At 45.5% G+C, this 13607-nt stretch overlaps 1 protein-coding gene across 6 annotated transcripts in view; it reads left to right on the forward strand.

Moving 5' to 3' along the window:
• The window catches only part of ABL2 (ABL proto-oncogene 2, non-receptor tyrosine kinase), a 99943-nt gene extending 89445 nt beyond the window's left edge, over positions 1-10498 (forward strand). For 3 of the 6 annotated variants that reach the window (XM_020868792.2, XM_070474013.1, XM_020868793.2), the window contains 3 exons: positions 97-270; positions 789-1022; positions 1332-10498. In XM_020868792.2, the coding sequence (XP_020724451.1) occupies positions 97-270; positions 789-1022; positions 1332-2512 (1589 nt within the window). In that variant the 3' untranslated portion in view covers positions 2513-10498. Of the gene's footprint in view, positions 1-96; positions 271-788 lie in introns of all 6 variants that reach the window. The other 3 variants (XM_070474012.1, XM_020868790.2, XM_020868791.2) reach the window with 1 other exon arrangement.
• The last annotated feature ends 3109 nt before the right edge of the window (positions 10499-13607 follow it).

A 13607-nucleotide genomic window follows, 5' to 3' on the forward strand; every position in this document is an offset into this window, starting at 1 on the left:
GTCCTCTCAGTTGTCTGCCTTTTCTGAAGAGAAAACTCCCTTTTCTCTTTTTTGTCATGAAATTGTTCTTTTTATCGTTGCCCGTCCTCCACACAGAGGTTGCTGAGGAGCTTGGGCGGGCCGCCGCCGCCTCTTCTGTGGTTCCATATCTGCCCCGATTGCCTCTACTTCCTTCCAAGACCCGGACGCTGAAGAAGCAGGGGGAGAACAAGGAGAACATTGAGGGGGCACAAGATGCTGCAGAGAATTCTGCTTCCAGTTCAGCACCAGGTACGGGTCCGAAAGGAGGAGGAGGCACGCTGCCTTGTCTGAGAGCCGTGGGGTGTGAAGCTTTTCCTTCCACTTTCCTGCCCGTCTTCCTCACGGAAAAGTGTGGCGGGCATCTGCTTTATTTACCACTCTAGTCCTCGGCCCTGCATTGCCAGTGTTAGTAGTCGTGATCACACAACTCTGCCTCCCACTCCTGATTCTCAAATAGTTGCAGTCCTTATGGTTCTGGCAAAAATTTCCTCGCTGAGTCTGATAGGTGAAACCAGGTTGTGCTGCAGTTGCTAGAGAAACGACGGATGCTGAGGTAAAAGCCAGCAGGTTTATTTTTTTCCATTTATATGTCACATCACATTTGGAACAGCAGTGTGACATGATAATGTATTAATTCGTTTTCTCTGAGTCCTGCTGACACTTGACTTTTAATAGATGCCAGCAACACTCTTCACAGTCCAGCCTTAGTAACTCAGGCAAGTCACTTACTTTTCACAATACTGATTGGCTGTTCTTTTTTAAATCAGGGTTCATTAGAAGTGCACAGGCCCCCAGTGGGTCCCCAGCACTGCCTCGAAAGCAGAGAGACAAGTCACCCAGCAGCCTCTTGGAAGACGCCAAAGAGACATGCTTCACCAGAGATAGGAAGGGAGGCTTCTTCAGCTCCTTTATGAAAAAGAGAAACGCTCCCACACCCCCCAAACGCAGCAGCTCCTTCCGAGAAATGGAGAACCAGCCCCACAAGAAATACGAACTGACGGGTAACTTCTCATCTGTTGCTTCTCTGCAGCATGCTGAAGGGTTCTCTCTCACTCCCGCCCAGCAAGAAGCGAGTCTGGCGCCACCCAAGTGCTATGGGGGTAGCTTTGCACAGAGGAACCTCTGTAATGACGACGGTGGTGGGGGTGGGGGCAGTGGCGCTGCTGGGGGCGGGTGGTCTGGCATTACAGGCTTCTTTACACCACGCTTAATCAAAAAGACACTGGGCTTACGAGCAGGTAAACCCACAGCCAGTGATGACACTTCCAAGCCTTTTCCAAGGTCAAACTCTACATCTTCCATGTCCTCAGGGCTTCCAGAGCAGGATAGGATGGCAATGACCCTTCCCAGGAACTGCCAGAGGTCCAAACTCCAGCTGGAAAGGACAGTGTCCACCTCTTCTCAGCCAGAAGAGAATGTGGACAGGGCCAATGACACGCTTCCAAAAAAATCAGAGGAAGGTGCCGCGCCGACCAGGGAGAGACCAAAAGCCAAACTTTTGCCCAGAGGAGGCACCGGTCTTCCTCTCAGAACCCCGTCTGGGGATCCAGCCACTACAGAGAAGGATTCTCCAGGGTTGGGGGTGGCTGGAGTGGCAGCTGCCCCCAAGAGCAAGGAGAGGAATGGTGGGGCACGACTTGGCATGGCTGGAGTCCCAGAGGATGGCGAGCAGGCCGGCTGGGCTTCTCCAGCCAAGACTGCTGCGGTCCTCCCGACCACTCATAACCACAAAGTGCCCGTCCTTATCTCGCCCACTCTGAAGCACACTCCAGCTGACGTGCAGCTCATTGGCACAGACTCTCAGGGGAATAAATTCAAGCTCTTATCAGAGCATCAGGTCACTTCCTCTGGAGACAAGGACCGACCCCGCCGGGTAAAACCAAAGTGTGCCCCACCCCCACCACCAGTGATGAGACTACTGCAGCATCCGTCCGTGTGCTCAGACTCCACGGAAGAGCTGATCGCCCCGACTGCAGTCCAGCCCAAGTCAGAAACACAAGAGGGGGGGAAAAAGGCGGCTCCAGGGGCGGTGCCCATCAGTGGGAAAGCTGGGAGGCCTGTGATGCCTCCACCTCAAGTGCCTCTGCCCACATCTTCCATCTCGCCAGCCAAAATGGCCAATGGCACAGCAGGTACTAAAGTGGCTCTGAGAAAAACCAAACAGGTGGCCGAGAAAATCTCAGCCGACAAAATCAGCAAGGAGGCCCTGCTGGAATGTGCAGACCTACTGTCCAGTGCAATCACGGAACCTGTGCCCAACAGCCAGCTGGTGGACACTGGCCACCAGCTGCTCGACTACTGCTCAGGCTATGTGGACTGCATCCCCCAAACTCGCAACAAATTTGCCTTCCGAGAGGCTGTGAGCAAACTGGAACTCAGCCTGCAGGAGCTGCAGGTGTCTTGCACAGCCGCTGGCGTGCCCGGGGCAAACCCTGTCCTTAACAACTTACTGTCGTGTGTGCAGGAAATCAGTGATGTGGTGCAGAGGTAGCCACTGGTAGCCACGTGGGAAGGTGCACATGTTGCTGAGCGGAGAGGGAAAGGGACTTGTTTTACTTGTGTTGTTTCAGAAAATGGAAGACTGATACTTGAGTGTGTTTCTGTGAAGTACCTCAGATCTCTGAGTTCTCACGTTTACAGGTTCATCTCAAAAATAACAAAAAGCAAAATCCATAGGAGAGAGGGGAAATAGATGGGGGCAGGACAGTCGTGGGCCAAATCAGAAGCCGCACTGAAGCATCAGGGACACGTGCCTGTCGAGCTACGAAGGACCGAGTCCAGCCCGTCCTTACCTGGAGTGATGTGAGCTGGCCGAACAGGGCCGTCCAGAGAGGCCACAGGGCCTGTGCCCAGACAGCGGGGTGGCTGTGGCCCTCACTTTGCCCCGCATGGAAGGGAATTGACTAGGGGCTCCAGGAGGTACTAGTGGTACTGATCTCAGTGAGTGGGTGGGGACGTGCCAGGAGGTTTTGTTCAAGGCTGTTGGAAGCTGCTGTTAGCCTAGCCCCTACAAGGTCACGGCTGTAGTAAGAGCTGCAGATCAGATGGCTCGATGCAAAACTGGGAAACATGGCCCTGTCTGTACACACCTGTCCTGTTGTCTGTCGGTGTGTTAGTTGGTGCCGGAGGTAGAGAAAGCCAGGATGTGTGTTCAGAGAGATTGAAACCGCCTCCTCCGTTGTATACTGCCCAGCAGAAGCCACTTCTCCCGGCTGGTGTATGATTTCATAATGGATGAGGATGGGCTTTGTGCTCATTGGTGCCTGTCTGTGATCCATAGGCATAGCGGGTCTCTGATGGTTTTTCTCTGCCCCTTGTTGGGCAGGCTGTCTTCCTCTGTTCCTGGCGGCATTCAGGGCATTAACCAGCATTGAACACTATTGAAAATAGTGGTCCTGGACAGGGCTCCCAGGGGAGTCCCTGCATACTGACATACTGGCCAAGGACTTGAGCAACTGTGTGTGTTTCTTTATCAACTAAAGTGCCAGGGAAAGGGTGTCGTCTTGAAACCCAGCATTCAGCCCAGGAGCCTGTGACTGAGGGGAGAAGCTAGCTTGGTCCTGATGACTCTTCCTCTGTACCTTTCCTCTCCCTCTTAGACCCAATCCTGGTAGAGTGGGGAGAAGCGTTCTCACCCTGTGCGGATCTCAAATGAATCACCCTAAGTTATTGTCACGTGCTTTTCTTCTTTCACTGACTCCCCCTGCCAATTGTTGTGCTTGTTTGTAAAGATCATATTGGAAATATTCTTTGATATTTATTTTTTCATTTCACCTATATTTAAAAATGCATAATTGAAGGAGCAGGTCATTTTCAGGGGATGCCGATTAGATCCTGGAAACCTAATGGTTCCTCTTCCTTCCCTATTCAGTTATTGTTACAGAAAATTAGGATCACTTCTGAATTTAGAACCAAATCTAATTGGTTAGATGTTATTAATACTCTAGATACCAGGTCTAAGTCCAGTGACCACTTCATTCTCTTTTTAAAACTTTATGCCCCCTCCATTCCTGCCTCCAAAGAGAATGCAATATTTTAAAAAAACTCATTATTTTTTCTTCCCAAAGGAATATTAACTTAGGAAGATAGGAATTCAACACTGATGAACAGTGAGTTTTCTTCCTGGCTCTGTCATTGATCCACTGTCAGCCCCATAGCCCCTTCTCTTAATCTGTTAAATGGAGGTAATGATACATGTTCTCAAGGGTGTTTTGCAAATAAGTGTATAGTTATCCCTTTGAGAGCCTCTCTGGAAAGCTCTTTAGTGCAGTATTGTTATGTGTGAATACACATCTTTCTCTCTCCTTTTTCATCATCTTTGCTTGGTAGCAGATAATGAAATTTAAAACTGCTGAGATTATACTAATCAGGCTAAGGGGAAAAATGGTTTTGGACAGAGTTTGGCATCTTTGACCAAGGAGAAATTTTAGTTTTCATTAGAAAGAAAGGAATTGATTCTTTCTATGGGTGTTCCAGAGGAGTCCCAGGCCAAGAGAAGAAAAAGCAGGGAGGAGACAGTATTGGGCATTCCTTTCAGGGGTTGGGTGATCCCTCTGACTGTTACTTGTTGGTGGAACACAGGCAACCAGAGAGCTGGCTAATCTCTTTGTAATGTTTGGAAGAGTTCCCTTTAACTTGGGTTTGAAAACCATCAGTCCTCCGGCCACCTTCTTCTTTGCCACTCTCCTTCTTCATATACTTCCATAAACTTGAAATTGTTTTAGCAGTTAGCCTTTTAAGGGTGGGGCAGGGAAAGCTAAAACTTTAGATTATTATTATGCTGCTTTTTAAGTTTATCCCTGTCATTGTGGATGCAAGTTGAGGGATTAGAATCGTTTTTCAGGGGATTGATTTTATTCTTTCTTTCTTTTATTTTAAAGCAAGGGGTCTTTCCTTGAGAGCTCTGAAAATAAGCCTTGGAGGAACACTACTGAGTGTATTTAAGCTCCCTGGTTTTCTCACCGAAGAGCAGTCTTTGAGGGTGAGGGCTGGGTCTTACTCAGGGGTAGCACCTGGCTCTGTCTCATTCATAGTAGGTGCTCAGTATCCACGAATGGATTCTTTTTTTCTTTTCTCAACACTGTCAAGAGTAGCATTGACTGTTGCAGCACACTCCATCCACATGATGCTTTAACTGTAATTTCAGGAGTTGAGGGCTCAGGGTTCGGGTTAAAGAGACACTGTCAACTTACTATAAAAATGTAACTTAGGTTTTTTTCCTTTTTCTCCTTGAAAGGGACCAGATTTTTTAAAAACTAACCGTATATAAATTTAAACATTTGAATTCAAGGCAGAGAAATCTACGTTTAGAAACCAAAAATGTAGTTTAATTCTGTCTAGTTTAAAAACAAAGCAGACAGCAGGAGCAAAAGCCCTTCTACAAGGTGTTGAAAACTTGTGGTTGTATGTGCGCATCCCTTTGGGGTTACCACAGATTGAATCTTCTCATGTACTGATAATGTGATTTCAGTTTAGATTTACCACCTTAGAATGCAGTGTTGTGTAAAATACATCTTGTTTGTGCTTTCCATGAAGTATTTTCTTAAAAGGCTTTGTGTACTATTAAAATGTGTATATTTTCCTACAGATCTCCATTGTGACTTTCAGAGATATAGCCTTAAAAAAAAAAATGGCCCTGAGAAATTATTCAGTGTTTTTCCAGGTGACCTCCGTTATTAGGTCTCTGCTAGACCCTTTTTTAGCAAAATTATGGGGTTTAAGTTAGAATTTTTGTACACTTCAGCTGAAAGTTGACTGGTAAAATAGTGCCCAGTTAATAAAATGCTGACTTTGCTAAGGCACCACCCATATTTATTTAACAAAGTCATGGAGCTTTTGGGCTTTAAGGATACAGTTAGATAAGTGATTAAGAGTTCAGACTCTAAAGCTAGTCTAGAAGGCAAGTCACACTTAACCTTCCTCGGCCTTAGTTTCTTCATTGGAAAACAGGGATAATAATAATAATAACTACCTCAGGGTTGTTGTAAGGATTAAATGAGATAATGTGTGTAAGATACTTAGCTTGAGTGTCTGGCATGTAATGAGTACTCCACAAATGTTAACTACTACTGTTATTAACACTTAATCCAATGAGTTTTTGCCAAGGCTGTGCAGCAAAATTTCCTGGGGTTTAAAAAAAAAAAAACACCAACAAAAATCCTGATGCATTGACCTCACCCTGTGGAGCCCCCATGGGGCTGCGTCTCAACCAGTGTGTTTGCTGAGAGTCTCTCCAGCACGGTCAGTAGCAGCAGCACTCTGACTTTTTTCTTCACAGCTTAGGAAGTGGGAAGAGAGGATGTTGAAGTTACTTGCCCATTAGCTCAGAGCAGTTAATTAGTGGCAGAGCAAAAGGCTAGAGTGTGTGGTTCTTAATTCACTTTCTCATTGTGGGGTCTTGCCACCATTCCTGTTGCCTTGTGAGACACTGCAAAAAAAGTGACTGAGATAGACAATCCGCTTGCACGGTGCTGCACACTTTCTAAAGCACACTTTCCTGGCACTCTCTGACCGAAAGGGACTTGAATGTTAAGTAATGGCTACACTAGCAAAGCAGGCATTCAGTAGAACTCAGTAATTTAAAAAATTATATGGGGTCATTCTTTTGGACAGACCTTAGTGACACAGCAGTCTGCACTTTGTAATGAAGAAGTAGCAACTTAAAAAAACCTAGTCCTACATTCCTTTTTCTTAAAAACAAAAAAACTTTGTTTCGTATCATTTTAATAATTGAGATAATGTATGAAAGCACTTTGAGAAAAAGTATCTGGTATAACTATAAAGTTGTATTATTAATGTCTGTTTAGACATAGACATCTATAATGTCTATATAGATGTCTATAATTTAGACATCTAAATTAATGTCTATTTAGATGATGATTGACTTGTAAGCTTTTGCGTGCAAGGGACCCGAAAATAGAGATATATAAACAATCAGCTCTGTGATTTATCACATTTATAAGTATGAAACTGTTAAATGAGTATGTGCAGGTGTAGTTAACTGTTTTGCTAAAATGGTAACTCAGTGCTGAATAACTTCCCAAAACTAGGGACCAACTTTCTGGCTTAATTATAAAACTATAGTAACATGTTCTCACTCCACAACAAAGAAGCTCTTGCAGGGACCTTGGCTCAAGAAGAGTGAGGCCCCCTCAGCCCTGAACATTTGCCCACCGTGTGCTCAGCCATTCCACGTCCCAAATATAGATGCTGGAGCAAGCTCGTTACCTGGTCACGTTGACAGTGTCTTTTTTTAACCTATGTCCTGTATAGTTCTGTTGGGTTTTTTTTTTTTTGGTGGGGGGTGGGGGCGGATGGCTGTAGAACCAGTGCACTTTGGGAATTACTTTTCTAGGATTTCCTACCAGTTATAGATGAGCTTGACATTTATAATCCATGGTTTTTTTTGTTTTTTTTTTGGTCTCCTAAGAGGAGTAGCGGAACGTAACTCACCTCTTAAATTATAAAGATACTCAAGAGGAAGTTGCGTTGGTGGCCACTTCTGAGTTGTAGCTCACTGCTTTTGGGCCTCTCCTCCTTCCTTCCATTTTTGCTACTGATGTCAATGTTACCCTCAGGCTCTGCATTCAACCCCGCCCCAAGGCAGTCACGTTGAGCTGACAGGGCTGTCTACATTTTTATACTTGATGATTTTGGGGTTTCATCATCTTGCTTGCATTAACTCCTTCTACCTGGATTTTGGGGCCATCTCTGTGTCCCAAGCATCTGTTACAACCAGTTATCTTTAGGTAAGTGTCTCTGGACATAAATTTCTTCTTATGTATTAATAGACTTCAGCTGTCTGTATCTCTGTCTCAGCTTCTGTCAAGCCAGTAGCTCAGTTCTTTGGTAACCTGCTTCAGTCGGGGGTGTGTGGGAACAGGCGAGAAATAGGGAAAGGCAGCCCTGGGGTTGCCCGCACCTTCCACGTGACCCGACAAGGACATCACTACTAGCCAGAGCTTCACCAGTCAGAGAGGAGAGGCCTTGGGCTGGTTCTGGAACTTGTCCCACTCTTTAACAGTCGGGAATTTCTATTTGGAAGGAGTTCCAGTTTTACTAGCTACCAGACTTTTAAAAGTAAAGGTTGGCTTTTCCTTGGCAAGCCAGCGTTGCCTGGAGTGACAGTGACCGTTACCTGCTTTGTTGCAGCTTGGTGACAGCCAGAAGTTCACTGCCACCCTCTGCCCTCCCGTGTGTCTTGGGGAGGCGGTGGGGAGGATCTCAGGGCTGTGGAATGGGCGGCACCCTGCTCCTGAGCATCTGCCCCAGTGTCTCTGAGCCCCCGTGGCCCCAGGCTGTCTTCTGTGGCATTTACTGTAGGGTCCCAGAAGATGAGTCTCTGCCTTGGGGCTGCTGCTTTTCACACCACCCAGCTGAGCCGAGTGTGTTCTGTCTTGAGATAACAGGGTGCAAGGGATTTCCTTCACTTCTGACTCCACGTCCTAGACCCACATCTCCCTCGGAAGTTAGGGAAGACTCCAGCCTGTGATCACCCAGGTGATCATCAGTGTTTTCCTCTGAGGAGGCCGGCCGGCAGCGGGCATCTTGATTCCCGGCTGACTCAGAGTGGCAGAAGTCATTCCTAGAGAATTGTGCCTTCAGAGATGGGTTTCGTGTGTTTTGCAGAGGAAAGGACTTGTCAGCTAGGTTGATGCTGCCTGGTTACTGAACTAAAACTGGGAGAGTGAACGTTCTGGTGGCGGTGGCTCGGAGCCACAGTCGATGGGCTGCTCTCTCATGGGCTGCTGGCTAGGTAGACGCTGCATGTTTCTCCACCTGCTTGGTGAGCTGGGGGGAAGACGCTGTCAACTGGGCCCTTTCCACCCTCCAAGTGCACTATTACAAACCTGAAACAGTTGACCTCTCCTAGAAGAGGCACATCCTTTCCCTTCCCCATTGCTCTGTGACCTCAGCCCGCGGTCACAGGTGGTGTGTGTGCAGATCTTCAGACCCGCAGCCCATCTGTGGGAAAGGATGTCTCCTTTTAAGTTGAAGGGCCGTGGTGTGCTCCCCCCCCCCCAGTACACACTGTCTGTGTCTGTTCTGTGAGATTCTGTGTTCACCATTGTACTCAAAGCATCAGGTTTCCGGATCCTCCATGTCATTCAAGCTGCTGAGCTATTATACACAGAAGGCTTGAGGTCTCGGCGAATTCTCGCTAACTCGTCAGGACACAGGGGAGGTGAACTGTGAAATGCCAGTGGGCTTTTAGAAAGGAAATGCATAGTTTGTCTGGTTGGAGCTTGCTTAGATTTGCCTCTAAGCCTCAGGATAGGCATTTCGAATCATGTAATTAAGCACTATAAACTCTTAATTGGAGAATGGGACCTCTGGTTAGTAAAGTTTTCACATCAAAAGATAATTTTCAGCATTTCTAACACAGTAATAACATAGATAGGCCAAACAAATTTATTCTCAATTCAGAAGTTATTGGTGGAGAATCCAAATACTGTTCTGTACAATTCAGAAGTAGCGTACCATGTTTTATGAGTGGCAAGAATGCCACGAGACAGGTGTTTCCAATAGATGAGGGCCAGATAACCAGCCTTCCTCTGTTTTGACAAACCGGTTTTCACTGTGACCACTCTTGGAACTCCATCATGAAGGACATTTGCTGAGACTTTGAGAAGTCACCTTGATTAGACGGCCCTTCAGAGAAATTAGTATTCAGCAGCTGGAAGGACCCATGAGGTTCTCATCTTACTGTTCTCTAGGGCGTATGTTTGGACACCACCACCTCTCAGACCTGTGCAGAGGGAACATGCGATTCCACATTATGTACATACACTGTTGCGCTCACTAAGGAGGGGAGTGGGGGGAGCTGCTCAGATTTCCCTGTGGTGACTGGAAGCTGTGCCCTGGTTAGTGTGTGTGCTGTGAACAGGCCGACTGAGCTGTCTGTGCATGCTCAGAGCTCTGTCCCCTGGGTTGACCCCACACTTTTCTTTCTTGGCAATCTTAATTCTGTAGTGACTATCAGTGGAGAAACTCCAGTGTTGTGCTCGCTTGGCAAAAATAAATTTGAACATTTCATGGTGGTTGACAGAACTTTGTCCTTAAACCATATGATTCCGATTCTTTAAAACATGTTTAATGTCTATACCAAAGGTCACGCTCTGCAGGTGTGTGTGTGATGGGTGCACAGAGAGCAAGTCTGGAGGGCCTACCCCCCGGGTGCGTTGCTAAGGGGATGCAGTGAGACAGTGTGGGACTTAACGGAAAACACATCAGTCATGGGTCACACTACCAGTGTTGTCAGGTGTGTGTTCTTAATTGTTGTTGTGATATATTTTCAGGTGTTTCGTTTTTCTAATTTAATACTTTCACTCTGTCGTCTGACTGTGAACTGCTAACAGTGTTAAACTTGATGTAAATAATGAGACCCTTGAAAGGGGAATGCTGTCTGCCTGTTGTCTCACAAGGCTTGCCAACTTGTGTTTTATTTTAAATAAAGGTTGCAATATTTTATTGTCAATATAGGCTTGTGATTGGAGTGTTTCTCCCATAATTTTAACTGATAGGTAATTTAAGCATAATTTCTTTCTCTATATATACATATAAAATGGTATCTGTAAGGTAAAAAAGCTGATTTTAGCAAGCATCCCCTGGAACATTCTTTCAAGTGGTCCTTTATGAGTGTGGCTACTCATCCTCAGATGGATTAGTTCTGGAAATGGCCAGAGGATCATCTGGAGCCCAGCTGATACATAAGGTGAGTGATGTGTGTGAGTCTGTCCATCCATCCATCCAACATGAGCTGACTGTAAAATGAAACTTCATTCTCTGAAAGTTCATTCTGAGGACATCTCCAAATAAGTTCTAAAAATGTTTGGAGCCAAAGCAGCATTAATGGAGTAAGTATAGAACCTCACAGGGAACATTCTAGTCTTCTTTGACTTGGTCTTCAATTTTTAAGAAATGAGTGATTTCATTGCTTTTAGAAGTAACATTTTAATTTTTTTTATTAATTTAATTGGAGGCTAATTACTTTACAGTATTGTAGTGGTTTTTGCCATACATTGACATGAATCAGCCATGGGTGTACATGTGTCCCCCAGCCCAAACCTCCCTCCCACACCCCTCCCCGTCCCATCCCTCTGGCTTTGAATTTTTAATATATTTTACTGAAGTGTAGTTGACTTACAATGTTCCAGGTGCACAGCGAGGTGGTTCAGTTGTGTGTGTGTGTGTGCTCAGTCATGTCCCACTTTTGGGGACCCCGTGGACTGTAGCACATCATGCTCCTCTCATCACGGGGTGCTCTAAGCAGGAACACTGGGGTGGGTCGCCATGCCCTCCTCCAGGGGATCTTCCCGATCCAGGGATCAAACCCGTGTCTTCTGTGGCTCCTGCACTGCAAACAGATTCTTTACCTCTGAGCCCCTGGGGGAGCCCTGATTCAATATATTGTGTATATATAGATTCAGTTATGTATACACACATACTATTTTTTGATTATTTTCCATTATGGGTTATTACAAGATATTAACTATAGTTTCCTGTGCTGTGCCGTAAACCTTTGTTGCTTGTTGCATATCTGTGTTTTTAAATTAGAAATCTAGCACTTTTATCTAGTTTTGTTTCACTTTTTCTGTTTCATGTTCAGGGCTCCCATTTCATTTGTTTTTCAATTTCTCCTTTTTGATATTCTTTCTTAAGCCTTTATAAAGTGTAGTAGAAACATTTTTGTACATATAAATCGTATGTATATTTTAGAAGACTTATGAGTTTCTGCCTAGCTAAGAAATTTATGACATTTTGATTCCACCATTTGACTTACTATGAATAGACTGCTCATTTCTAATAGAAGTGACATTTTGCTGAAGGACAAGTAGCATATACTCAAGCGATGTGTGCATAAGGTTCAATTAGAATGGCTGTTGTAGGGGAGCAGAATTTGCCACCCCAAAATGCGCTTCTTTAGCATAAGGATTATTTTAAGTTGGTTATTTATAAGAAATTGCGGACACAGGTGAAGCTCTGAAAACTGAGTAAAAGTTATTCTTTTGTGAGAGATTTACATTTGTGAGGGAACTCTCCACTTGTTAGGGTATCTCCCTTGCTGTTCCTGGAAGAGGAGGATCAAGTCTCTAACTTAACAACAGAGAAGGTGGTGACTTGTCACTAAACCTGCAGAGCAGCCTCACAGTGGTTTACTGTGCTCTTCCTGGTAACCGTCTGTAACTGACCGCCGGCCTGCACCTCCCTGCCCCTCCGGACCCAATATCTGCTTTTGTCTTTAGCTGAAAATAGTATTTAAGGTGGTAACTTCTGCCATTTTGAAGTTAGTTTTCCTGTGTCTCTCCCATGTATACGTTTTATTAAACTTTTATTTTTCTCCTCTTAATCTTATGTCAGTTACTAGGCCAGCAAGACTCTAGCAAGGGAAGAAGGAAAACTTCCTCCTCGACCCTGTTAAGCGTCAGTTTATACACCTCGTACCCTCCACTGTCTCCTTTTCTCCCACACAGTTTTACTTTAGGAATTCTTGTTTCAGATTTTTCTGAGGAGAACCTCCCATTGTTATCTTCTCCTTCTCTGTATTGCTTGCAATACTTTCCAAACCCAAGGCTATAGCATTCACCAAAAAAAAAAAAAATCATTTTAGAAACAAGTCATTAAAGCATTGGAGTTGGACTGCCTGAGTTGAATCCCATTTCTCCACTGATGAGTTCTGTAAAAATAATTAAACCTCTCAGAGCCCCAGTTTTCTCAGTCATTGAATGGTGATTACACTGACCCCTAAGTCATAATGTTAAGGATTACATGAGGTAGTTTAATCCGCAGCATTAAGAATTACATGAGGTTAGGCAGCACATGTGGCACATGACGTGTTTGCAAACGTTACGTTACCTCAAACCAGGGGTCTGAGAGAATGGAGGGAAAGGCCCTTCCTAGGCTTTGAGTATGGTGCCAACCTTCTGTGTCCTGAGTACTTGATAAATACTAACTCACTGAATTCTCACAACCCTGTGAGGTAAGCACAGTCATTACCAAGGTTAAACTGAAGTTAGCAGCTTTCCTGTGGTCTCACCAGCGGGCGGTAAGTAGCTGAGCCGTTTCTGGCCCCAGAGGAGTGTCTGCAATTACTGCTGCTTATTCTGGTCTCGAGGTATGAGGTTCAGACCCAGAATTTATGACGTCAGATATGGCTGACCTGTGCTGTAAGCAAGTCAGCTGTCCCGTGGCTCTGAGACCTAAAGCTGTACAACGTACCTTTTAAAGTGTGTCTCTACAGTTTAGATCCAGGTATGTTACAGGACTGGGGGGCTGCAGACTGTTCCCGAGATGCTCTAGACTGAGACAGGCACCTAAGACTGACCCCCATTTCATTCTGCAGTTGGGCCAAGTTTACTTCCGTCATGGGTGGTGCGAAACTAAGCTCCTTTCATTCGCTTGCGTATTGACTGGGTATCTGATGTGGCGCGGGCAGCTGTGGAGTGAATGAATGAATGAATGGTTAAACGGGAGAGAAGCGGAAGCGTCTACCTTTTACTAGCACTGCCGGTGAGAGGGCGGGGTGGACTGTAAATAAAAGGACCACCTGCGGGGAGGACGCGAAAGCAGAGCCGTGTGTGATTCCA

This window comes from Odocoileus virginianus, chromosome 11, assembly GCF_023699985.2.
Source record: "Odocoileus virginianus isolate 20LAN1187 ecotype Illinois chromosome 11, Ovbor_1.2, whole genome shotgun sequence".
In the NCBI taxonomy this organism is placed as follows: domain Eukaryota; kingdom Metazoa; phylum Chordata; class Mammalia; order Artiodactyla; family Cervidae; genus Odocoileus; species Odocoileus virginianus.